A 27,917-nucleotide genomic window follows, 5' to 3' on the forward strand; every position below is an offset into this window, starting at 1 on the left:
TTATTATCAAGAAAAAGCAAAGACATCATGTAGATGGTTGCGTCTTCTTTAATGGTTCTAAATTTTTTAAGGTATGTTGATTATAAAGTTTACCTATCATAGTGTCAATACTTGTTCTTATGTCTAGAATTTTGTTAAATTTGTCATAAAAAACCTAAATGTCATTTTCGTGATGGAATTCGCACTTCATATGTTTTATATTAATACGTCTGTTGATTTTGGTGGGATTTTCCCAATAACACATTGAATAATTTATCATTTCAAAATGCTGACCTTTCTTGCATTATCACCAACAATTAATTTTATTAGTCTTTTCAAATATCATTGGTACGGCAGGGCTAAAAAATCAACAAGATGAATCGAAATTATGACACGTCAAAGAATTTCAGTTATGCATATCAGTATGTGCAATAATTTTAATTTTATGTAACATGGCTTTTATCAAGAACAATTTTTTCCCTCATTCATACAGTCATCCATCTATTTATCTTATTCCTAACACAGTAGATGACATAAAAACGTTTTGCTTAGTATGTCTTTAGAAATTGCGCCTATTTTGAGTGAAAAGCTCTCTTCTTCACGTGATTGTGCACGTGATTTTTTTCTCGTCTATAATTGTTAAACTTGTTGTAGGGTAGACTATTTAAAATATTTGCTTGCGTCAAAAGTTTACAAAATGACAAAACTTTGCATGATGAACTATCAAGTCCAAACGCCATCAATTTTCAAGTATCACTGATTACTGAGATGTGACAAAATTATTCGAAAGTAGAGACTTCGAGATTAATTACTCTGAAATTCTCTTTTTAAATAAAGACCGCCCCTAAAATCTTGATCTCCCCAACTTTTACATGCTTCTCACGCCCCTGATCAAATTATTTGTTTGTCCGGATCAAAAGTTTACAAAATGACAAAACATCATTGACCACGTTTCAAAGTTGGAACACTGACAGACTTAGAGAAGCTACATTTATCGATTTTCTTAGCTTCCTAAATTATAAATCTTTAATCTTTGAGCTATCTTACTTGTAAATAGCTGGCTACCCTGTCTTCATTTATGATTATTTCAGTTAGTTTGCATGTAAGTCAAGATGTTCAATAAATGAAATAAATAATAGTAAACTGTGAAAGGTTTATTGGCATAAAGCTTACAAGTAAAAACTTCTTTGTGTTTGCTTCAGTCATAGCTAAAATAAAAATTTGCATTTCATATTCTATGGGTATGAACAGCATTCAATATTTTACAATTGAAACAGCAGGTGATTAAAATCAAGCATTTATTGAACATTCCAATTTCTTTATTATCAAGAAAAGGCAAAGACATCATGTAGGTGGTTGCGTCTTCTTTAATCTTTTTAAGTTTTTCAAGGTATGTTGATTATAAAGTTTACCTATCATAGTGTCATTGTTTGTTCTTATGTCTAGAATTTTGTTATATTTGTCATAAAAAACCTGAATGTCATTTTCATGGTGGAATTCGCACTTCATATGTTTTATATTGATACATCTGTTGATTTTGGTTGGATTTTCCCAATAACACATTGGATAATTTATCATTTCAAAATACTTACCTTTCTTGCATTATCACCAACAATTAATTTCATTAGTCTTTTCAAATATCATTGGTACTGCAGGGCTAAAAAATTAAGAAGATGAATAAAAATTATGACATGTCATAGAATTTCAGTTATGCATATCATTATGTGCAATAATTTTAATTTTATTAAACATGGCTTTTATCAAGAAGAATTTTTTCCCTCATTCATATAGTCATCTATCTATTTATCTACTTCCTAACACAGATCATGACATAAATAAGTTTCGTTAGGTATGTCTTTAGAATTTGCGCCAACTTAGAGTGAAAAGCTCACTTCTCCGCGTGATAGTACATGTGCTTTTTCTCGTCTATGATCGTTAAATTTATTGTAAAATAGACTATTTAAAATATTTGTTTGCGTCAAAAGTTCACAAAATGACAAAACTCTGCATGATGAACTGTCAAGTCCAAACGCTATGAATTTTGATAAATCTCTGATTACGGAGATGAGACAAAATTATTCAAAATTAGAGACTTCGAGATTAATTACTCTGAAATTCCCTTTTCAAATAAAGACTGCCCCTAAATTCTTGAGCCCCCCAATTTTTACTTGCTTCTCATGCCCCAGATCAAATTCTTTGTTTATCTGGATGAAAAGTTTACAAAATGACAAAACTTCATTGACCACGTTTCAAAGTTGGAACGCTGACAATTTCAAAGAAGCTCTGTTTATCGATTTTCTTAACTTCCTAAATTATAAATCTGTAATTTTTGAGCTATCATACTTGTAAAAGGCTAGCTGCCACGTCTTTCTTTATGATTATTTCAGTTAGTTTGCATGTAAGTCAGGATGTTGAATAATTGAAATAAATGATGGTAAACTGTGAAAGGTTTATCGGCATAAAGCTTCCTAGTCAAAACTTCTTTGTGTTTATTTCAGTCATTTGCATTTCACATTCTATTGGATATGAACAGAATTCAATATTTTACAATAGAAACAGCAGGTGATTAAAATCAAGCATTTATTTAACATGCCGATTTCTTTATTATCAAGAAAAAGCAAGGACATCATGTAGATGGTTGGGTCTTCGTTATTCTTTCTTATATTGTTAAGGTATGTTGATTATAGAGTTCTTCTATCAGTGTGTCATTGTTTGTTCTTATGTCTAGAACTTTGTTGTATTTGCCATAAAAAACCTGAATGTCATTTTCGTGGAGGAATTCGCACTTCATATGTTTTATATTGATACGTCTGTTGATTTTGGTGGGATTTTCCCAATAACACATTGGATAATTTATCATTTCAAAATACTGACCTTTCTTGCATTATCACCAACAATTAATTTCACTAGTCTTTTCAAATATCATTCGTACGGCAGTGCTAAAAAGTCAACAAAATGAATCAAAATTATGACACGTCACAGAATTTCAGTTATGCATATCATTATGTGCAATAATTTTAATTTTACCTAACGTGGATTTTATCATAAAGAATTTCCTCATTCATACAGTCATCTATCTATTTATCTACTTCCTAACACAGATGATGACATAAAAACGTTTTGTTAGGTACGTCTAAAAATTGCGCCCACTTAGAGTGAAAAGCTCACTTCTTCACGTGATAGTACACGTGATTTTTTCTCGTGTATAATTGTTAAACTTGTTGTAAGATAGACTATTTAAAATATTTGCTTGCGTCAAAAGTTCACAAAATGACAAAACTTTGCATGATGAACTGTCAAGTCCAAACGCTATAAATTTTGAAATATCTCTAATTACTGAGATGACACAAAATTATTCAAAATTACAGACTTCGAGATTATTTACTCTGAATTTCCCTTTTTACATAAAGACTGCCCCTAAATTCTTGAGCCCCCCAATTTTTACTTGCTTTTCACGCCCCTGATCAAATTCTTTGTTTATCCGGATGAAAATTTTACAAAATGACAAAACTTCATTGACCACGTTTCAAAGTTGGAAGGCTGACAAATTTCAAAGGAGCTCTGTTTATCGATTTTCTGAACTTCCTAAATTATAAATCTTTAATTTTTGAGCTATCTCACTTGTAAAAGGCTAGCTGCCCCGTCTTTCTTTATGATTATTTCAGTTAGTTTGAATGTAAGTCAGGATGTTCAATAATTGAAATAAATGTTGCTAAACTGTAAAAGGTTTATTGGCATAAAGCTTCCTAGTCAAAACTTCTTTGTGTTTATTTCAGTCATAGCTAAAATAAAAAATTTGCATTTCATATTCTATTGGATATGAACAGAAGTCAATATTTTACAATAAAAACAGCAGGTGATTAAAATCAAGCATCATTAAACATTCCAAATTCTTTATTATCAAGCAGAAGCAAAGACATCATGTAGTTGGTTGTGTTGTCTTTAATGGTTCTGAATTTGTGAAGGTATATTGATTTTAAACTCTATCTGTATTGGTCTTTTTTGTTGTAATCTATCACAAATCACTTATATCAATAATTTCAGTACTACGCATGTGTTATACGTACAACATTTATTAATTTTGATGAAATTTTTAAACAAACGGTAATTTATTTGGACATTTTACCATTGGAAAGTACGGAGCTTTCTCATTTTAACATAAACTACACATTCCAAAAGTTTATTTAAATATTATTTGTATGTAGAAGCTACAAATTGAAAAGATGAGTTAAAATGATGACACGTCAAAGAATGTTAGATACGCATGTCATTATGTGAAATAATTTTACTTTTTGTAACATGGCTTTTAACAAGACGTGTACAAATTTTACTTTATTTTTAATTTGTTTCGTCTTATGCAAATTACAAATCTTCTGTAAGCATATTCTGAATTGTCAACCAAAAACAGTCAACATAATCTTAAAGATCTTTTTGTGAATCTTGCTTGTCGCCCAAGCAATATTCCTTTGATTATGTAGAATGAATGCAACAACTCAAGCCTGATGAATAACGAAATTTATTCACTTGCATTTGTTTATCTCATACATATATTGCTCACTCACTCAGACTATATCTTCATCCCATTCATAACAAAACATCACTCAAAATTTTCCAAAGTCTATAGGTTAACAAAAATTATATTAATTAAGGAGATTTTGTCTCTCTGTCAGTAGAACAATCAAATAAAACAACTTATTTCCAATACACTCCCCCGGAACATCTGAAGATAAGATGTATATCTATATGGATTGCTGATCTAGGGAGCGTTTCAAGTCTCTTTGTTTTCTTCGTCAGCAATCGATTTGATGATCCCCGCTGCATTTTCAGCTGCCTTACGCTTTGGCTTGAATGGTTTAGCGTCTAGATTAAAATCAGGTCTCTCTTCATGGCTCTGTCGATCACAAGCTAATTCCATTGGGTAAAGCAATTGAGCTGGTCATTCTAGGTATCTATTTGGCGTTTTCAACATTACCCCACTTATCACTCCATCTCTTCCAGAACATGTCTCTATAACCATCTCAAGAGGCCATTTCTCTCTATTCTTTTCATTGGATTTGATCAGCACGCGTCTCCGACGTTTGCAATGAACTTTTTAGCCCCATGACTCATATTATGTCGTTCTCGCAGTGCATTAAGGCATTCTTTCGACCATCTTTTCTACAAGGCTTGTTTGCAAGATTTCAAATATCTTGCCTTCTTACGTAAGTCTGAATCACTTTCAACCCATAATTTCTGTTCTGGCAGATGATTGGCTCTCTGGATAAAAACAGCTCGGGTGTCAACACCGGCAGTTGAACATTGTCTTCAACATAACTGAGCGGTCTTCTATTGATTTGCAGTTCAACGTCAAGTATCACTTCACACAGTTCTTCCCACTTCAGATTTGCGCCTCTAATTGCCTTATACATCGCTTGTTTAACAATTCCTACCAACCGCTCGAACTGTTCTCCCCACCATGGTGCTCGGGACAAGTTAAACGGTCATTTAATGTCAAATTTCTCCAAATAACCTTGAAGACGTTCCTCCTTTCGTAAAGTATCAAACCACTTCCTAGTTTTTTTGAAGGTGCTCCATTGTCTGAATAGATCTTTATGGGTTTTCCCCTCCAAGCCGTGAACCGTTTCAAACTTGGTATGAACGTGGAAGCAGATAGGTCTGGCATCATGCCCAAGTACACTGTTCGAAATAAACTACATGAAAATAACGCCATATATGCTTTCCAATCCTTGCTTGACTTCTTTTTGTAAAGTATTGGTCCCGCAAAATCTACGCCAATTACCTCGAACGCTGTTTTGCCACAAGTCCGGTCTTCGGGTAACTTTCTAGGAGGGGGTGTGGGAACTGATGTCGCTCGATATCTTTTGCAACCAAATCACTCCTTTCTAACTTTCTTTACAAGGCTTCTTAACTTAGGTACCCAATACGTCTCTCTTACAGCAGCCATTGTCAACCCAACACCTCCATGTAACGTTTCACGATCCAATCCTTCCACCACCCTTTATGCGAGCAAGGAATCTGTGAGAAGGTAGATAGGATAGTGACCCACAATTCGGCCACGACATTCTAGAATCCCTTCTGTATTGCGCGTAAGACTAAATTCTTTGTATTGGGGCTCGTACTTGGGTTGTAATTGACCTTGCTTTTGGGCTTGTTTTACAAATTTCATGTTAGTCTCTTCAATCTCGGTAAGGATAATGATCCTGAAGAGCCTTAACGACACTCTTGGTGCCCGTTTAAGTGAGCATTTTCTTAATAACTGTTCCAGAACATCACCACTGTACTGTTTTGTTGTCATTGCGATAGTTTTTTGAGAAACTGTCTCTTCTGCTTCTGTTGCAGTAGATGGAGTTGTGGTTATATTACTTGGCCATCTGCTCATATCAGATAACCATTCTGGACCGTAGAGCCACGTCTAATTTAATTTTCCTCCTCTGCTGGCCAAATCTGCAGGATTTTCGGATGTGGGCACATGTTGCCATTTAATTTAGGATGTAGGTGTATCTTACGGACACGGTTTCAGACAAACTGCTTATACTGGCCACGTCCAAGGATCTAATGCAAGGCGACAGTGCTGTCTACCCATGCAAAACTTTGCAGCCGTTGTAAATGATCCAAAGCGTTTCGCACATTCTCAAGAAGGTTCGCTGCCATGTGGGCTGACACAAGTTCTAGCCATGGAGCAGTTAGGTCCTCTTTAGACAAACGACTTTTACCAGCAACTAGAATTTGAGTAGTTCCCGATTCTTGACGAATAACTGAGTACACTGCAGCTCCTACACCTTGTGTGCTAGCATCCCCGAATGCATGCAGCTTAACGACTTGATTGCTTCTCGGAATCCAGCTAATGATCGCGGAACACATACCTCACACGGAAGACTGCTCTTCCAGCAATCCCATCGATACTTCAAAGAATGACTTAGCTGTCCATAAAAAAAGAGCTTCTCCTTACAGATATCGCGATAAATCATATTTCCATCTAGAGTTAAGAGTGATGTAATTCCCAAAGGGTCATAAACCTGAACCAATCTACTCACCACTTCTCGTTTCGTTTTTGCCAAATTCTCTGATGGAATCACTATGGAAATCTCGTCACTTTTCTTTTTCTATAACAGTCCCAAAACGTTAGATTCTCCAGTTTTTGTTCCAAGTTGTTGTTTTGCTAAAGATTCTTTTCATCATCCTTTTCTTTTTCATCCGCTTCAAGCTCATGGGCATTTGAGTTCCACTTATGCAAATTGAACTTAAAGTCGTTGAATATATTGATTGATTTCCTTTTATTTTTCTTGGCTTCATCTACTGTTTGTTCCCCACTAAGCAGATCGTCTACATATATAGACTTCTTCAGTTCCTCAACGATATCTGGCATCTTTCTTTTCCAAGTTTCTAGGTGTTGCTCTAACACTCCCCCAAGTAGAAATGGAAGGCAGGTTAGGCCAAGACTCTTGTGAATCTATATGTCAAGGGCTTAGGTTTACTGTCAATCTTTCAGTGTAACCGTAAGGCATCTCTTACTTGTTCTTTTATCCGGATCTGAAGGAATGCCTTTTCTATATCTCCACAAAGTGCAACTAGAAATGAGTAATTATGAACAAAGAGGCTCCAAAGCTTGTTCTGTAACGGCGGGCCTTGGTAGAGGCAATCATTCAAGGATGGAGCACTTGGAGTCACTCGGGCGGATGCATCGAAAACTACACGGATTTTCGTTGTATGTGCAGCGTCACGTATCACGGGCTTATGAGGTAAATAGAACTCCCTACCAACTGGGGGCTCGGTTACAAGTTCAACTACACCTTTGCTGACTTGTTCCTCGATAGTCTTGGTATACTCACTGGCCATGCCTTCACGGTCTAATCTCTTTAAAAGAAAGTTGAGGCGTCGCAAACTTCCTTCCTTGTGGGATGGTAAGGGAGGATGGTTACCCCGCCACAGTAGACCAGACTCATATCAACCTTCCGAACTCCTGACCAATTGTTCCTTAAAATCTTCATACACTGAGATTTGATCGTGTTCTGAGTTGTCAGCAAGTCCTAAAACATTCAACCGGCACAACTTCTCATAATCCTTTTTAGTGGTTTGTGTTAGTAGCATATGATTGTGATCAAATTTCTTCCTAGGGACATCACAAACCATCCCAGCTTGGTCAACTCCGCGATATGTTCGCCATCTTTGCCTAGTCGGGGACGGTTCTTTGTTTTTATTCTGGCATACTCCCCTCCCCCAAGAACGACATGTACTGGAAACTGAGCCTTCGTGTCACCATCTTGGATATCAATCCCTTTTAAGTGTGAGTATTTGGAAATCATATGGCTGTATTTGGGGTATTTTACTGATAAAAGTTCACTTTTTCCACTTTTATTAAATCTACTTCCATACCAAACTCTCCATCGAGTGACTCCACTTTAGTTGCATAGGTCTCTAGATATTCTACACTACTACTCAGGAGCAAGTCTACTTGTTTGGTTGTTATGTCAACAGGTTTTTAGGCCAAGGACACTTACCAACCTTGCAGAATCAATTAATGCTCTACACATGATGCCATTAACTTTCACTGTCAAGAATGGAAAGACTCCTTCGTTTGTTTTTGTTGCGGTCATCAGGGTCTTCTTCCCCACTGCTTGGTCACGCAAAGAAGTATGATGTCTTCTCTCGCAATGTTGACATGTTATTTTACTGGTACAATCTGCAGCTCTATGCCCTTCTCCGGTACAGTTGAAACCGTGGCGCTTTTTTGCCATTACTTGTTTTCTTTCTTTGATATCTGTTACCTTTGAGCAGTCGGCTGATTTGTGATCCTTTGCATCGCAATAGAGACATTTACGCTGACCCAAATTGATGTTGAATAGTTTTTCGCGGAGCCGGTTTCGACTTTCCCTCTTTTCTCCTTCACATATAGGATTTCGCATAGTCCACAAGGTTAAGGCTTCTATTAGCTTATGATAATCCCATTCATCCCAGTTGGGATCTTTGTGAACCAAGTCGCTTCTTATACCAGACAATTTGTCCAATGTCATTGCCACACTTCCATTGATCTGCTCTTGTTCTCCCATAGGATCTGTACGCAATAGGTGAGTCTTTCGCAGAATTAATGCACCTTCTGTACATTGGCCTCTGGTATGTCGGGTAAGTCAAGAATTTCTTTGGTGTAGGATTTAATCACTTCTGACTCCTTTCCATACTTAGACTGAAGTATACTTTTTGCTCGGTTAGTTGTATCCTTCACTAGTGAAAGGTAGTGCTTCTATGGAATACTTGACATGTTTTTCAAGCAACTCTCTGCAATATGAAAATTTGGTTACATTAGAAATAGTTGATTTGTCAATGGTCTCGCTGAACTGGTTCCAGAATCTTGGCCAATCTTTGTAGCTTCCATTAAATTTTGAAATCACTAGCTTTGGTAGTTTAGCTTCCAGATTCCCACTAATTGTAGAACTCATTGCTCCTGTCTCTTCTAGTTTGTCCCTCTTGGACTCTTCCAATTGTGTCTTGTAGTGTAGCTTGGTTTCATACAACTCTTTCTCGACATTTAACTGTTCCTTTCTTAAATGTGCTTTTTTACTTTCTTCTACCTCCATAAGCCATTTGCATAATTTTTCCATTGCATTGTCAGCTTGACCGATGGTATTTTCTATTAACTCTTCCCACTCGGAAATGCTTTCGACTTTTTAGCCACTTGCTATTTTCAACCCTTCAACTGTACGTTTGGCGGTATCTGCTTCTTTTACTAGTTCATTTAACGCATCATGATGTCTTTCGATTCTCCCGTGATTATCTGACGTAAGAATTCTCTCAGTTTTCCCGCAAGTGATCAAAATATGCTTGAGTTTTGCTTCAAGTTGCAGCTTTGCAGCTTTCTGCTTCGACACGCTTCAATACGAATTCTTGTTCTTGATCGAACTGTTTAACTGATCCCGTCGGAGGTGCCCTAATTTGTGAATCTTGCCCGTCGCCTGGGCAATATTTCTTTGATTATGTCGAATGGATGCAACAACTCAAGCCTGAAGAATAAAGAAATTTATTCTCTTACATGTTTATCTCATACATACATGTATAATACTCACTCATTCAGACTATCTCTTATTTCTTATTTCCAACAATCTTTGGTCAATTTAGATTTGTATGTCAACGTACAACCTTAATATTATAAGGAATATAGGACAAGAATATTTACATCGAAAGAGAATATGAAGTTTATTATCTAGATCTTTATATTTTGCAAATTTTAAGTTAGATAACTATGGATAAATTATTTGCTACAGGTTTGCATGATCTCTATTTCTGTCATCGATCATTTTTTATATGAATAACATTTGTTCATTTTAATGGGGTTTTTAAAACAACCACAAACAAATTTTAGATAATTTAAAGTTGGAAAACACTGAACTTTCCAGCATCATCGCTAGTAATACGATGTAATTAATCAAATATTCCAAAAGTTCATTTTAAATATTATTCACACAACAGGTCTAAAATATCAATAGGATATGTCAAAATAATGACACGTCACAGAATTTCAGTTATGCATATCATAAATGCGGAATGTTTTAACTTTATCTAACATGGCTTTTATCAAGAATTTTTTTCCTCATTCAAACAGTCATCTATCTAATTATCTTATTCCTAACACAGATGATGACATAAAAACGTTTTACTAGGTACATCTTTAGAAATTGCGCATACTTGGAGTGAAAAGCTCACTTCTTCACGTGATAGTACACGTGATTTTTCCCGACTATGATTGTTAAACTTGTTGTAAGATAGAGTATTTAAAATATTTGTTTGCGTCAAAAGTTCACTAAATGAAAAAATTTTGCATGATGAACTGTTAAGTCAAAACTCTATCAATTTTAAAATATACTGATTACTGAGATGTGAAAAAATTAATAAAAATTAGAGACTTCGAGATTATTTACTCTGAAATTCCCTTTTTAAATAAAGACTGCCCCTAAAATCTTCAGCCTCCCGAGTTTTACTTGCTTCTCACGCCCCTGCTCAAATTATTTGTTTATCCGGATCAAAAGTTGACAAAATGACAAAACTTCCTTGACCACGTTTCAAAATTGGAACGCTGACAATGTCATAGAAGCTCTGTTTAGGGATTTTCTTACTTTCCCAAATTATAAATCTTTAATTTTTGAGCTATTTTACTTGTAAAGGGCTGGCTGCCCCGTCTTCGTTTATGATTATTTCAGTTAGTTTGCATGTAAGTCAGGATGTTCAATAATTGAAATAAATAATAGTAAGATGTGAAAGGTTTATTGGCATAAAGCTTACAAGTCAAAACTTCTTTGTGTTTACTTCAGTCATAGCTAAAATAAAAAATTTGCATTTTATATTCTATTGGGTATGAACAGAATTCAATATTTTACAATAAAAACAGCAGGTGATTAAAATCACGCATTTATTGAACATTCCAATTTCTTTATTATCAAGCAGAAGCAAAGACATCATGTAGATGGTAGCGCCTTCTTTAATCTTTCTAAATTTTTCAAGGTATGTTGATTATAAAGTTTACCCGTCAATGTAATAATGTATTTTAAGTTTGGGATTTAATATTTTGTGTCCATCTATCAATTAGTTCTTTATGTCAAGAAAAATTTGTGATAAAGTCATTTTTGCGTTACGTATATGTTTTATATGGATAACATTTGTTGATTTTAATATGATTTTTCAATAAATTTGCGTTTGTAACGATTTAGTAATGGAAACTTCAGATCTGTTCCGACTTATTTCAATAGTTTATCTCAAATTATATTAATATAGCAAAGCTATATAATTAATAACATGTTTAGTGAAATAGTGACACGTCACTCGTTACACAATTATAAATGTTCTGGTCCCCACTGTTTTTTGTATGGAAGGTAAAAAAGGTTTCTTTCTTTATTCATTTGTCACGTCTCATTTAAATCTCAGGTTAAAAATGCATGTTCTCCATCGCCAACAGAAAACAAGCCAGATTTTAAAGACCTTTGTCACAGCTAAATATAAATCAATGTAAAATACTATTATTATATTGAATTTTTTAATATAACCCAAATTTTTACACTCATATAGTGCATAGTGCAACTGCATTATCGATAAAGTTTTGCTTTAGATAACTATATGGAATGATTAATTGCAGCAAATATTCGTAATTATTTTATACCGATTATACGCAGTCTGTGTCAGCTTTACATAAAACGTCTTTGTTGAAACGCATTCAGGAATGGTTAGGATGATGTAACTCAGTTGATATTCATGTGTTGATATTGTTGTGGATAAACTGGTCATGTTTTCTTTAACATTACGTTATTCTTATTTTAAACATATTTCATAATATTAAACTGGTCGTTTGTCTTAATATGATGAGTTACACAAAGTACATTTATTAATGATAACACCTGTGGTGTAATAAAATAACCTATATCGCATGTAGATAGTTGCTTTCTAAAAGAATTTTGCAAATTTACTGTTTGCACTATGGAGACCTTTAGGAGATGTCACAAATTCTCCAAACTTTGCATTAGCCAGCGCAAACACTTTTTTTTTATAAAAACGTACTGCATGCAATGATTCTAAATAGATCAATTAGAACAAACGTTTTAACTTTTCCTCTAACATGAATTTGATTCATCTGCAAATTCCTTCAAATTGAGTGATTGATTTAATTGGTAAAGCTCAGATTAGTTTGCAAACACCCTATAGACCAACTGCTTGCATTACTCTTGGCTTTACTTAAAATTATGTTTTAAGAAGGTTTTCAACAACTTGCTCAACTGCCACAAAAATACCTAAATGCATGAAAATATTTTTCTGCGTTTCTGCTACTACCTTGGTTAACCAAATTCATGGACAATTGGAAATTTACCAACTCAATCTTCAACTATTTCAGTTTTCCATAAATTGTATTTATAAATAATTAGTGCTCATCATATGATCATTTTATGATCCGTAGATGGAGTCAAGAGAAAAAAAGAATAGCTACTTTATGCAAGAAATACTTACAAATGTCGTTGAAAAGAAACTTGCTGATTTATTTATGCAAGAATGGGACATACATTACAAAAAATCTCTTGGACAATGGGAAAATACAAACGTTAGTGGCCAGAAGTTGTTCAATATTGAAAAAACAAAAAAGAAACTTCCTAACAAACGTATTCTGCAAACTTTTCAAGATGGTGACACCACTAAGTGGGATTGTACAACATTAATTGCAGCAATACTGTATTCCCACTCAATTGGAACAAAAATCGACCCAAGAGTTAGAGATGCAGTAGATAAAATTCGTAAAGTAATGAACAACTTCATTCATAGATATAAAGGTTATAAAATACCTGAATACGAATTTCACAAAATGGTCTATGATATTGAAAAGTCATTTCACTATCTAGGATTTTCATTCAATGAAATTAATGAAATAAAAAGTCAACGAAACAAATTTAATTCTTTTCAAGTACTTCCTTGTAAACCAAATCATAGCATTGTTAAACGTAGAGAGTTACTTAATCAAATCACAGCAGATCTGAATAACTTGCGCAGTACTAACAAAAATGAACTGACATATTACTATGTTTCTGGTAACCCTGGCAGTGGTAAATCTCAATTGGCTAGACAAATTTGCGAAGAAATGTATAACTCGTTTGACTGGGAAAAGAATACGACATTTTTGATGACACTCGACGGAAAAGACACCGACTCTCTTTTAAAAACTTATGCTGAACTTTGTCAACAATTAAACAATGATAAAACATTCATTGAAAATATTTTAAAAGAAGCAAGAAGCAGCGAAGACAAAATCAAAGATTTTCAATTATTGCTGACACAACAACTGAAATCATGGCAAACATGGTGGATTGTTGTGGATAACGTGGTTGAACTTCATAAAATTTATCCATTATTACCTCAAGTTGGTGATCATAACTGGAAAAATGGACAAATTGTTGTAACTGTCCAAAACACAGATGCTATAACACCAGATGGAAATCTAAACAAACACATTTCAATCAGTCATGGTATGAATGATAAAGAATGTCGTCAACTTCTGTCTGTTTATACCGATGTTCATAATCAGGATGAAGAGTTTTTAACGAATTTGTCAGAAAAATTAGATCGTCAACCATTGGTCCTGGCAAGTGCTGCTTACTACGTAGGTAGTGTAAAAGTGAAAATCTGGAATTCACGTGGGAACAATATTTCGATAAGTTGAATGAAGGAGAGCGACAGAGCATGGATGCCAAATTTCAAAAGATCAATACAGCATATTCTGGAGGTAAATCAACTTTATTAAAAACTGTTGAGTTGGCAGTACAAAAAAGTACTCAAGAATCTATATTATTGGAAAAAATTTTTAGTCTTTTCTCGATAATATCTTTCGATCCGTTACCACAAGATATTATCATACAATTTATTAAAAGTATTGATCCACATAAGTCAGCAGAAGATATATGCCTTCAATTAAAGCATTGTTCGTTAATTCTTCAATCGGAAAACAACGACATCCGCCTGCATCGCGTTGTACATGAAGCCATCATAAATTATCAATCTTGGCAGACCTCTTGCAGTAAACAAAAAGAAAATAATTCGACTAAGATGTCTCTACTTGCGTGTCAAGTCGCTTGGGCACTCTATCATTTTGAAGACAGAGAAGATCAAATCAAAATAATTCCACATCTTATTAAATTCACAAACAATTCGTCATTTAAGCACTTTCAAAATAAGTTGATAAACGAGAAATCGTTATTTTTTTTCTATAGAAAACAAGAACTTGATGAAAGCAATTTGAAAATTGCTAATTACTTTGTAAATGTATTAAAAAAATTTTGCAACTATAAACAGGCCATCAATGTACTTAAGGATATAATAACAATTCAAACTAGAGTGTTAGGTTTCAATCATGTTGATGTTTCATATTCGTACAACGAGCTGGGTGGGTTGCTTTGGAAGAATGGAGAATACGAAAAAGCAAAAGATTCTTATGAACGAGCGATGAAAATTCAAATAAAAGCATTTGGACCTGACCATGTTAATAACGCGACAACGTACAACAATCTGGGTTTGGTTTACAATGATATGGGAGAATACGAAAAAGCAAAAGATTCTTATGAACGAGCGATGAAAATTCAAATAGAAGCATTTGGACCTGACCATGTTAATAACGCGACAACGTACAACAATCTGGGTTTGGTTTACAATGATATGGGAGAGTACGAAAAAGCAAAAGATTTTTACGAAAAAGCCATGGAAATACAAACAAAAGCATTTGGACCTGACCATGTTAATATCGCGACAACGTACTGCAATCTGGGTTCGGTTTACAAAGATATGGGAGAATACGAAAAAGCAAAAGATTCTTATGAACGAGCGACGAAAATTCAAATAAAAGCATTTGGACCTCACCATGTTAATAACGCGACAACGTGCAACAATCTGGGTTTGGTTTACAATGATATGGGAGAGTACGAAATAGCAAAAGATTTTACGAAAAGCCATGGAAATACAAACAAAAGCATTTGGACCTGACCATGTTAATATCGCGACAACGTACTGCAATCTGGGTTCGGTTTACAAAGATATGGGAGAATACGAAAAAGCAAAAGATTCTTATGAACGAGCGACGAAAATTCAAATAAAAGCATTTGGACCTGACCATGTTAATAACGCGACAACGTGCAACAATCTGGGTTTGGTTTACAATGATATGGGAGAGTACGAAATAGCAAAAGATTTTTACGAAAAAGCAATGGAAATACAAACAAAAGCATTTGGACCTGACCATGTTAATATCGCGACAACGTACTGCAATCTGGGTTCGGTTTACAAAGATATGGGAGAGTACGAAAAAGCAAAAGATTTTTATGAACGAGCGATAGAAATTCAAACGAGAGCATTTGGACCTGACCATGTTCATATTGCGACAACGTACAACAATCTGGGTTTGGTTCACAAAGATATGGGAGAGTACGAAAAAGCAAAAGATTTTAATGAACGAGCGATAGAAATTCAAACTAAAGCATTTGGACCTGACCATGCTAATATCGCGACAACGTACTGCAATCTGAGTTTGGTTTACAGTTATATGGGAGAGTATGAAAAAGCAAAAGATTTTTATGAACGAGCGGTAGAAATTCAAACGAGAGCATTTGGACCTGACAATGTTAATATCGCGACAACGTGCAACAATCTGGGTTTGGTTTACAAAGATATGGGAGAGTACGAAAAAGCAAAAGATTTTTATGAACGAGCGATGGAAATTGAAACGAAAGCATTTGGACCTGACCATGTTAATATCGCGACAACGTACAACAATCTGGGTTTGGTTTACTATAATATGGGAGAGTATGAAAAAGCAAAAGATTTTTATGAACGAGCGGTAGAAATTCAAACGAGAGCATTTGGACCTGACAATGTTAATATCGCGACAACGTACAACAATCTGGGTTTGGTTTACAAAGATATGGGAGAGTACGAAAAAGCAAAAGATTTTTATGAACGAGTGATAGAAATTGAAACGAGAGCATTTGGACCTGACCATGATAATATTGCGAACACGTACAACAATCTGGTTGGGTTTTAGCAAGATATGGGGAGTACGAAAAGCAAAAGATTTTTATGAACTAGGGATAGAAATTCAATTGAAAGCATTTGGACCTGACCTCGTTAATATTGCGCTAACCTACTATAATCTAGGTTCTATTTACAGCGATATGGGAGAGTACAAAAAAGCAAAAGATTTTTATGAATGAACGATGGAAATTGAAACGAAAGCATTTGGACCTGACTATGTTAATATTTGCGATAACGTACAACAATTAGAGTTTTGTTTACAGTAATATAGGAGAGTACGAAAAAGCAAAACATTTTTGAATACGAGCGATAGAAATTCAAACGAAAGCATTTGGATCGGACAATATTAATGCCGCGACAACTTAGAACAATCTGGGTTTTGTTTACAGTAAAATAGGAGAGCACGAAAAAGCCAAACATTTTTACATACAAGCGATGGAAATTAAAACGAGAGCATTTGGACCTGACCATGTTAATATTGCGACAACGTATAACAATCTGGGTTTGGTTTACAGTGATATGGGAGAGTACGAAAAAACAAAAGATTTTTATGAACGAGCAATACTATAGAAATTAACACTGAAGCTTTTTAATGCTAGTTGCTACAAAAGCTTCCGTGTTTGAGAAAATTTACAACGAGATAGAAGAAAGATGAAATGATTTGTGGTTCCGTGAATTAAGGAAAAAATTTACACTAAAGTCCTAACAACAACAGTTGTATATAAATAAGGTTTAAATATATTCTTAACAATATTCAATACAAACATTTGTATTTTCAAGTTTTCAATAGTCATTTATTTACTGGAACAATTATTTGCGAAGGTCATATCTTCATTTAATTTCATTTAATTTAACAGTTATTTCTATTAGCTAAGAAACTAGTATGGAACTTTTACAGTGTATATGATATTAGTACGTTTTCAATCTATCTACTCTGAAGTTGTAAATCTCCTTAAAATGAGGGAAGTGTTTGTTGAGTTAATTACATGAGAGTAAATCCATATCTTAGAGGAACCATAACAATTTTACATCTCTTTTGTTGAATGCTAAAATGACCAGAAGACTACTTTGCCATATGAGGATGCACTTTGTGCTGTATTCATTTGGCTAACTCATAAAATACATTTTTTGTTTATAAGTATTGTAGATGGGTGAATTGCTTGATAATTGTTAATCGATTCATTATTTCTTCCTGTTTATAGTTGGAATCACTCCCTTAATTTTTGTGACACTGTTCTTTTTTTACAACTGGGAAATATCCGACTAAATGTAAAACCGATTTCAATTCTATTTTCTATTTCGATGCAGGTATTGACTTAACGTGTTGATGGTGAATGTGGTGATCTCATTCTTAATTTAAATTTGACTTTTTTTTAGATCACTTTGCAGTAAAATTATTTTTGTAACTGTAAGCTAGAATCTGTTGCGCAAAAAAACGTATTTCAACGTCATATAAGTGAAAGGCTCGTTTCACTGTCCATGTCTGGCTAGCCCGAGAATTAATTATAAAAATACAAAGCATGAAATTCCTTTTTGTAGCGTTTACAATTTTGTGACACTCTTTTTTTTTATAACTGGGAAATCTGCAATTTATGTAATGTAAAAACTTATTTTAATTCTATATTTTCATTCGATGGAGGTATTCACCGATAGTTGTGATGTTGAATTTGATGATCTCACTTTCATTTATATTTAACTTTTCTGAAATCAGTTTGCAGTAAGATTATTTATGTAGCTGGGAGCTAGATTTAGAGACGCAAAAAATGCATTTCAATGTCATAGAAATAAAAGACTCATTTGATTATCCATGTCTGGCTAGCCTAATATTTAGTTATAAAAATACCAAGAAAGTGGTTTTTTTATGACTAATGAATGAAACGAAGGCAAGAGCGCTATAATCGATTTTCTAGTAAAATTCAGTTCTGATGTTCTTGTTTAAAAGCATTTTTAGTGAAAAGTTTGACGTAATAAATATTAGTACAACCACTATATTGCTCCTTACAAAAGCGTGCGATTGATGTCACTATAAAATAGTTAAAAAAGCTCTACTTATAGCCCCTAAAATTACATGAAAATTATGCTTTTCAAATGTTAAATATATAAATTGCGCCAATGTTTAAAGTCTTCTTGACTACTGTAAATGACCGAATAGAAATGACCAATAGAAATGACCATATAGCTCTGTGACCAACGAAATGATAGTAAACTTTTTTAATTGTTTTTACACCCTTTTATTGAATTTTAATTTCTGATGATTTTATATATAACACACGTGAAGTACCAATTTAGTTCCACACTAAGGACACTGTTTTTTGAAGACCTAACCGAAATAAAAAATTCCAGCGGAAAAACTTGAACGGTATAAACCAAGAGCGAAGTCGTAAGGGCTTGGAGAATACTGAACAGGAAAAACCGCTAGGGATTTTAGCCGAAGTTCCGCACGCCAGGGGACCCGTATAAACAATAAACTTTACTTACTTTTTCAATGAGCCAAGAAACCAAAAACAAAAAGCCAAGAGCAAAAAAAACGCAAAATTTTCATATACCCTTCCAAGCCTAGCAATTTGTTAGTATTTTCAAAGGTATTTTAGATATTGTAATCATTCGCCATTTTAAACGTACAAATAACAAACCGAAGCTGCCATATTTCAGTTAACTACACGTAATTAAATCGATCACCGAACCGGACAATTTTCTACTTTGAACGAGAAAATTGTTTAACTGGAGGGAATTTCTTAAAACGTGTGATTTGCTGATCTAATCCACATTAAAATGAGTTGCACCTAACGCCACCTAAACGTCCCTATTTTGCACCGTTTCATTCAGTGCTTTATAGAAACAAAAATGTTTTTAGCAGCAAAATTATTTATGTATTTCAAATAATTACAATTCAAATGAAAATGCTATTTCGACAGAAACCACTTGAAGAAGCCCACGTTGGATTTGGTTACCAAAACCAAACAACCAAAATACCGCTGGCATTAATATGTTATTTTTTACTTTGACAATAATCACATAAATGACTTTCATAGAATCACGACTGGTGAACATAGAAACCTTTGTGTAACTATTGAGTAAATTACGCGATATCTTCTGCGGTTTATCTTCATAATAACCATTTAAAAAGAACAACAAAACAATGCACTTTCATTCAAACTATAAGTTTCTTAGCTTGTATGTTTTTATGATGATATTCCGCATACTTAGACTTGTACTAATCGTTCATTTTTATGCTCACTTGCGCTGTGGCTTGCAGCATTAAAATTCCGCAGGAATGAAGTTATCTTTAAAAGAAAGCAACATAACCCTTTTTACATTTAAACTGGAAATGTCTTAACAAACTTGATACTATTCTAAAGCTTCAATTTGTCGACGTATAAACGACTGAAATTTAGATTGAAATTTCCTTCCAAAGTCATTTCTTTATTAGTGGAGTCCTCCTTTAAATTTTTAAAGGTACTAACCCTACACTCGTTATTTGAGAGTGGCATGTATAACTACTCGCAGCATCTACAGCGCATGTATGACCTTTCTAAACTTTCTACCTGCGCATGACACCGGAATTCCGCCCTGAAAAGAAATGCCCCATGAAGGAGGTAACCCATCATGCCATTAACGTAACCTAACCTAGTGTATGTAGCAACCACTGGTGACCTCCAACCGTTGTGGGTTGAACTACTCATACATTATTGGGGATCCATGCTGGAGTGCCTTAATAGTCACTGTAGAAAGCTGTTCATGAAATTGGCCAACTACAACGACTGCATGCTTTTACCGTTTTAGGGGAGAGATAGTTTTCTTTCCACAATAACCCCCATCTTTGTTGGTTTTCAAAAGATCTTGCTCGTTTGATCCAGTCCTCTAATGTCTTCTAACAGATGCAATTTGCATCCTCTACGCTAAGGTACCAATTGTACCCATTAACCCCAAGTAGAAGTTGCCTTCGTTTGGCCAAACTTCACTTACATTTCCGATTCTAAGCTATCATGATCCTGTCTATTTCTCTGTGAGGCAATTACCGGCTACGACAATACGCGCTCCTTAAAGCAGTATATTCACACAGATGTTTTTAAAGGTAAACCTGATAGAACAGACGCAATTGACCAATAACCACGTTTATACAAAGTTTACACTTACTAAAGTACAAAAATGAATCATGCATATCAAACCAAAAAAACAAATTAATTGTCCTAGTTGAAAGAAAATTTTTATAACCTCTTCAACAAGACTATTTTTAAAAATGCATGTGCAAAATTTTACAGAAAAGTGTATTTATAAATTTCTATGCATTAAAAAATAGCCTTACAGTGGAATATACTGCACACCAGGATTTGTAGTGGCTTTTTTGCCCAAAATGTATTAAAAATAATGCCTGTTAGCAGGCTATACTACGTAAATACAAATTTACACTCACAGTTTTCGGCGAATCCCTTGTCAATTTTAACGACAGAGGACGAAACCCTTTCGACGAAAACCAATTTATCGAAGAATGACGTATCTTTGCCAATTGCAACATTGATCAGATGCCCAGCACGTAAAATCACATGGACGCCCAAAATGTTTTTTTTTAAAAAAAATAAAAACGTTGATTCGTTATCGAGCTAAGGGACACATTTGTTCTTGTGAAGTATTTCGTGTTTGCTTTCGAAGTTTGTCATGACAAAAACGCTGGCGAAATTAAAATTTGTCAGTGAATGTATTGTCCATTCTTATTTATTGTTCAGAAGATTTGTAAAGGAATAGCACAATCACAGTTAATAAATGCAGTGTACAATGTATACTTTTTGCAAAAATTCTGACAAAAATGTTAAGGAAGAAAAAAGGTACTTACTATGAACACTTTATTCAGTGTTAAAGCAGCTCAAAGGAAGTGAAATTTCAACCAAAATTACAGAATCTTTAGCTGCATAGCACAAATTGTTCGTTATTGTATGTAGCCCAGCCTCACGGGAATTATTAGGAAAAGCTAAATCCATCTTAATTGTGAAGAATGATCAAGTTATACGTGTCCACCATGGTTTTAAATATAAACCACCATGGTTCGTTCAATGTATCTCGAAGGCGTTTGGTGATCATTTGTTGTTGTAAAGAAATAAGTTTAAGTCTAAAATCAAGCTTAGAACAACAAGTATTAGTTACCAAAACGGAAACTTTAAGGAAAAACGAATTTGGACTTTATATTTTGCATGAATGAAGATCAAAATGCCGCTAACATTTAACACTACGATCAAAGATAAAGTTCTCCTTTAAAAGAAACTTCAAAAGACATACCCGAACTTGATTTCAACGAGACATTCGAGACATTTACTGTTAGTAAACTTTACGCGGGAAAGTTATCACTTGTTAACACTCCCACTTGATAACTCTTAACCGAAATAAAATAATGAAAAGTTATAAATCGTTAAACTATACTGTTCATGTTGTGATGACTCCTATCAAAGATCTCAATTTCTCAAAGTCAAATTTTGGTAATCCTTTTGTTAGAATATCGGCTTTCATTTCATCAGTTGAGCAGTGAACAATATTGACTTCTTTCGACTGAACCCGGACAAAATGATGACAAATGTCAATATGCTTAGTACGGTTGTGGTACTTAGCATTCTTTGCAAGTTCAATCGCTCCTTGATTATCCTCAAAGATTGTAATTGGTCTTTCCATTCTAAATCCAATGTCCATAAGTAATCTTTGAATCCAAATTGCTTCCTGCGTGGTGTAACTTAATGCTACATATTCTTCTTCAGTTGTGCTCTTTGCAACCGTTCTTTGTTTTCGGCTTGACCAGCTGACTGTGCTATTACCAATTTGAAAAATGTAACCTGATGTTGATTTGCATGTATTAATGTCTCCAGCCCAATCTGCATCAGAAAACCCTAAAAGGTCAGGGTTTCCTTCGGCCGAAAACTTTAATCCATGATCTGTTGTTACCTTTAGGTATCGTAATATACGCTTCACACCAATCCAGTGCTCTTTACTTGGCTTTGCCATGAACTGGGATAAGACTCCTACTGCAACTGACATATCTGGTCACGAAATTACTGAAAGATATTGTGACACATCCAATTGCCTGTTGATAAGTTTGCGTGTCAAACTTCTCTTCATCATCCGAGCATTCAAAAAACTTCTTTGAAGGTTCGAGGGGTGTACTGATAGGTTTACAATCCTGCATCCCGAATTTATCCAAAATCTTCTCGATGTAGATGTGCTGGCTAATCGTGATAACCTCAGCTTCTCGGTTACGTCGGATCAACATACCCAGTAGAAATTGAACATTCCCTTTATCTTCCATCTTGAATCTTTTGCTGATTGCTTCCTTTTCTTCCTTTAGCATGGTGATGTCGTTCGAGATAGGAACGATGTCATCTACGTAGACACCAATTATCACAAACTTAATGAGTTCGTTCTGCTTCTTTGATTTGATGTAAATACATCCATCTGCGTTGGATCTACGGTATCCTCGTGACTTTAAAAACTTATCCAGGGTTTCGTTCCAGCAGCGGGCCGACTGCTTCAAGCCGTAAATGCTTCTATTCAGCTTGCATAAATGTTTAGGTCTTTCTGGATCGATGAATCCTTCGGGTTGTGCCATATAAATATCATGATCAATGTCTCCGTTGAGGAATGCGGTTTTAACGTCCATTTTGGTGGATCATGCGCGTTTGCTAACGCCAATAATGTTCGTAATGATGTATGCCGGGCTAGGGGTGAAAATACTTCATCGCAATCTGTTCCTTTATTTTGCGAATAGCCTTGTGCTACCACTCTCGCTTTGAAGCGGTCAATTGCTCCGTTTTCATTACGTTTTACTTTGAAAATCCACCGAGAGCCGACCACATTTTCGCTTCCAGTTGGGGGTACCAATTTCCATGTTCGGTTGTCTTGAAGAGAAGAATATTCAGAAATCATTGCTTCTTTCCAATGTTGGGAATGCTTCCCATGTAATGCTTCTCGAATGCTCTCTAGTTCATCAATTTCTGACGTCATAGATCCAAACATCGCATATGCGTCATCTGTAAACCGAACAGGAACCTTACGCTGTCTGACGGGTCACAAGTTGCGTAAATTTTCCATCAATAACTCTTCATATGTTCTTGGCGCTGATGGAATTTCTGGTTCTCCCACTGGTTCGTCTGGCTGCTCGATACGTTCAACTGGATTATTTGCATCGGTGATTGTGTCCTCCTTGGGTTGTATAAGAGCCACGTGTAGATCATTCTCCGTGTCGTTAGTCATTCTTTCATTCTCGTCCCCTGATCGCTCAAAACGAAAGAATCTCTTCTCTGAAAACTTTACAAAGTTTACAATTAACTACAAATTTATTTTGTCTTGGATCATACGCCTTGTAACCCTTCGTGTTTAAAGGATAGCCTACGAAAATAGCCTCATAGGACTTTGGGTCAAACTTTCTTCTCTTGCTGTCAGCAATGAAAACGTGACAAATGCATCCGAACACTCTAAGGTTGGAAACTTCTGGTTTTTCTCCGAACAAACACTCGAAAGGTGTTTTATCCTTCAACTTCATTGTGGGACTTCGATTGTGGATGTACACTGCAGTACTACACGCCTCAGCCCAAAAGTGCAATGGAAGATTTGCGTGGTATATCATTGATGGAGCTGATTCTATGAGTGTACGATTTAGACGCTCGGCTACACCATTCTGCTCAGGTGTATAAGGACATGTAAATTGCTGTATTATACCTTTGTCAGCGCAAAACTTGGTGAACTCCTTCGACCTATATTCACCCCCGTTATCACTTCTCAAAATTTTTAACTTACGACCCTTTTGATTTTCAGCATGGGACACAAATTCTTTGAATTTTGTCAGTGCTTCATCTTTGCTTTTGATGAAGTATGCCACAGTATACCGAGAGTAGTCATCTGTGAATGTGATCATGTAACGACTTCCTCCCACTATCCTATTCCTTATATTAGATATCTTTACAACACAAAGTCATAACTGTAATTCAAGCTTCACAACTTGATTTCAAATTCTTACAAAGTTATTCTTGATCATAACAACTTAATTGTTTTACCGCATAACCAAATTCCTATAACCTCCATAAACTCTGCTTCTAACTACAAACTGATTCAACAATCCTATATTCCTAAATCCAATAATTTTCACTTAACGTTAATATTAAATCTATTTTTGAGCTCTTTCTTTCAGCATTTTTCTTGAACTTGATTGATTAGGAATTTATCATAGTAAAATCACAAAATATCTTTTTAAAGGCATGACCAATAAGTTTAAAATCTCTCAATGGAACGTTATCTTATTTACCCTAACATTACACGCGTGTCCATAGTCCCGCAATTTTTGGCTTCAAAGGTAGTGTTCCAGTTATCTTCATCTTAATGGTCATTGTCTGTAAACTAGCTAATTTAATTTATCATTTTATAGCCAATAAGCAAATTGGTTTGATACCAAATTTTATCTACATGCATATAGTGTCGCGAAGTCAGCTATCTAGCTATAAAATTTGCATTGCCCACTCTATCGCTTCGCTGTTATGAACAGTATTCAAAATTTTACAATAAAAACAGCAGGTGATTAAAATTGAACATTTAGTGAACATTCCAATTTCTTTATTATCAAGCAAAAGCAAAGACATCATATAGTTGGTTGCATCTTTTTAATCCTTCTCAATTTGTGAAGGTATGTTGATTTTAAAGTTTACCTGTCATTGTAATAATGTATTTTAATTTTGGGATTTAATATTTTATCTCCATTTATCAATTATTTCTTTATGTCAAGAAAAATTTGTGATAAAGTCCATTCCGCGTTACGTATATGTTTTATATGGATAACATTTGTTGATTCTAATGGGATTTTTCAATAAATTTGCGTTTGTAACGATTTAGTAATGGAAACTTCTGATATTTTCCGATTTATTTCAATAGTTTATCTCAAATAATATTCATATAGCAAAGCTATAAGTTTAATAACATGTTTACTCAAATAGTGACACGTCACTCGTCACACAGTTTTAATTGTTCTGATCCCCACTGTTTTTCTGTATGGAAGGTAAAGAATGAAACTTTTTTTATTCATTTGTCACGTCTCATTCAAATCTCATGTTAAAGATGCATATTCTGCATCGCCAACGGAAAACAAACCAGATTTAAAAGACCTTTGTCACAGCTAAATATAAATTAATGTAAAATACTATTATTATATTGATTTTTTTTAATATAACTAAAATTTTTAAACTCTTATACTGTGTGGTGCGACTGCATTATCGATAAAGTTTTGCTTTAGATAACTATATGGAATGATTAATTGCAACAAATATTCGTAATTATTTTATACCGATTATACGCAGTCTGTGTCAGCTTTACATAAAAATTCATTGTAGAAACGCATTCGGGAATGATTAGGATGATGCAACTCAGTCGATGTTCGTGTGTTGATAGTGTTGTGGATAAACTGGTCATGTTTTCTTTAATATTACGTTATTCTTACTTTACACATATTTCATAGTAATGAACTGGTCATGTGTCTTATTATGGTAAGTTACACAAAGTACATTTATTAATGATATTATCGGTGAAGTGATAAAATGACCTGCATGGCATGTAGATAGTTAATTTATAAAAGATTTTTACACATTTACTATTTGCACTGTTGAGGCCTTTGGGAGAATTCACAACTTCTCCAAACTTGATATAAGCCAGCCCAAACACTTTTGTTTGTTTTTTATAAAAACATAGTGCATTCAATGATAAGAAACAGGCAAAATAGAAAAACGTTTTAACTTTTCCTCTAACATGAATTTGATTGATCTGCAAATTCCATTAAATTGATTAATTGATTTAATTGGTAGAGCTCAGACCGGTTTGCAAACACACCTATAGACCAACTGCTTGCATTGCTCTTGGCTACACTTAAAATTATGTTTTATAAAGGTTTTTAACAACTTGCTCAACTGCCACAGAAATACTTTTCTGTTTCCCCTGCCACCTTGGTTAACCAATTTCATGTACAATTGTAAATTTACCAACTTAATCTTCAACTATTTCAGTTGTCCATAAATTGTATTTATAAATATTTAGTGCTCATCTTATCATCATTTTATGATCCGTAGATGGAGTCAAGAGAAAAAAGGAATAACTACTTTATACAAGAAATACTTACAAATGTCGTTGAAAAGAAACTTGCTGATTTATTTATCCAAGAATGGGACAAACATTATATAAAATCTCTTGGACGATGGGAAAATACAAACGTTAGTGGTCAAAAGTTGTTCAATATTGAAAAAACAAAAAAGAAACCTCATGACAAACATATTCTGCACACTTTTCAAGATGGTGACACCAGTAAGTGGGATTGTACAACAATGTTTGCAGCAATATTGTTTTCAAACTCAGTTGGAACAAAACTTGACCCAAAAGTTAGAGATGCAGTAAATGAAATTCGTAATGTAAGAAACAAATTCACCCATGTAAATAAAGGTAAAGTATCTGATACCGAATTCCACAAAATGGTCGGTGATATTGAAAAGTCATTTAAAGATGTAGGATTTTCATTCACTGAAATTAATCAAATTAAATGTGAACGAAACAGATTTGATTCATTTCAAGTACTTCCTTGCAAACCAAATCACCATGTAGTTAAACGTACAACATTACTTAATCAAATCACAGCAGATCTCAATAACTTGCGCAGTACTAACAATAATGAACTTACATATTACTATATTTCTGGTAATTCTGGCAGTGGTAAATCTCAATTAGCTAGACAAATTTGTGACGAAATGTTTAACTCTGTTGACTGGGAAAATAAAACTACATTTGTGATGACACTCGAAGGAAAAGATGCTGACTCTCTCTTAAAAACTTATAATGAACTTTGTCAACGTTTGAATATCCATGAACATTTGATTGAAAATGTTTTAAAAAAGGTAAAAAGCAGCGAAGACAGAATCAAACACTTTCATTTCCTGCTGACACAAAAACTGAAATCTTGGAAAATATGGTGGATTGTTGTAGATAACGTGGTTGAACTTGATAAAATTTATCCATTATTACCTCAAGTTGGTGATCATAACTGGAAAAATGGACAAATTATAATAACTGTCCAAAATACAGATGCTATACCACCAGATGGAAATCTAAAAAAACACATTTCAATCAGTCATGGTATGAATGATAAAGAATGTCGTCAACTTCTATCTGTCTATACCGATATTCATAATCATAATGAAGAGTTTTTAAAGAATTTGTCAGAAAAATTAGATCGTCAACCATTGGTCCTGGCAAGTGCTGCTTACTACGTAGGTAGTGTAAAAAGTGCAAATCTGGAATTCACGTGGGAGCAATATTTCGATAAGTTGAATGAAGGAGAGCGACAGAGCATGGATGCCACATTTCAAAAGATCAATAAAGCATATTCTGGAGGTGAA

At 34.4% G+C, this 27,917-nt stretch overlaps 1 protein-coding gene across 1 annotated transcript; it reads left to right on the plus strand.

Moving 5' to 3' along the window:
• On the plus strand, nt 1-27,539 carry LOC124443232 (the record flags this gene model as incomplete). The annotated part of the gene is made up of 6 exons (XM_046993767.1): nt 1-71; nt 1,310-1,369; nt 2,592-2,651; nt 3,885-3,944; nt 11,410-11,469; nt 26,601-27,539. A coding segment is annotated over exon 6 (939 nt), but the record flags the coding sequence as incomplete, so codon positions are not given.
• Between the last annotated feature and the right edge of the window lie 378 nt (nt 27,540-27,917).

Source organism: Xenia sp. Carnegie-2017, unplaced genomic scaffold (assembly GCF_021976095.1).
Source record: "Xenia sp. Carnegie-2017 unplaced genomic scaffold, XeniaSp_v1 HiC_scaffold_20, whole genome shotgun sequence".
NCBI classification, from domain to species: domain Eukaryota; kingdom Metazoa; phylum Cnidaria; class Anthozoa; order Malacalcyonacea; family Xeniidae; genus Xenia; species Xenia sp. Carnegie-2017.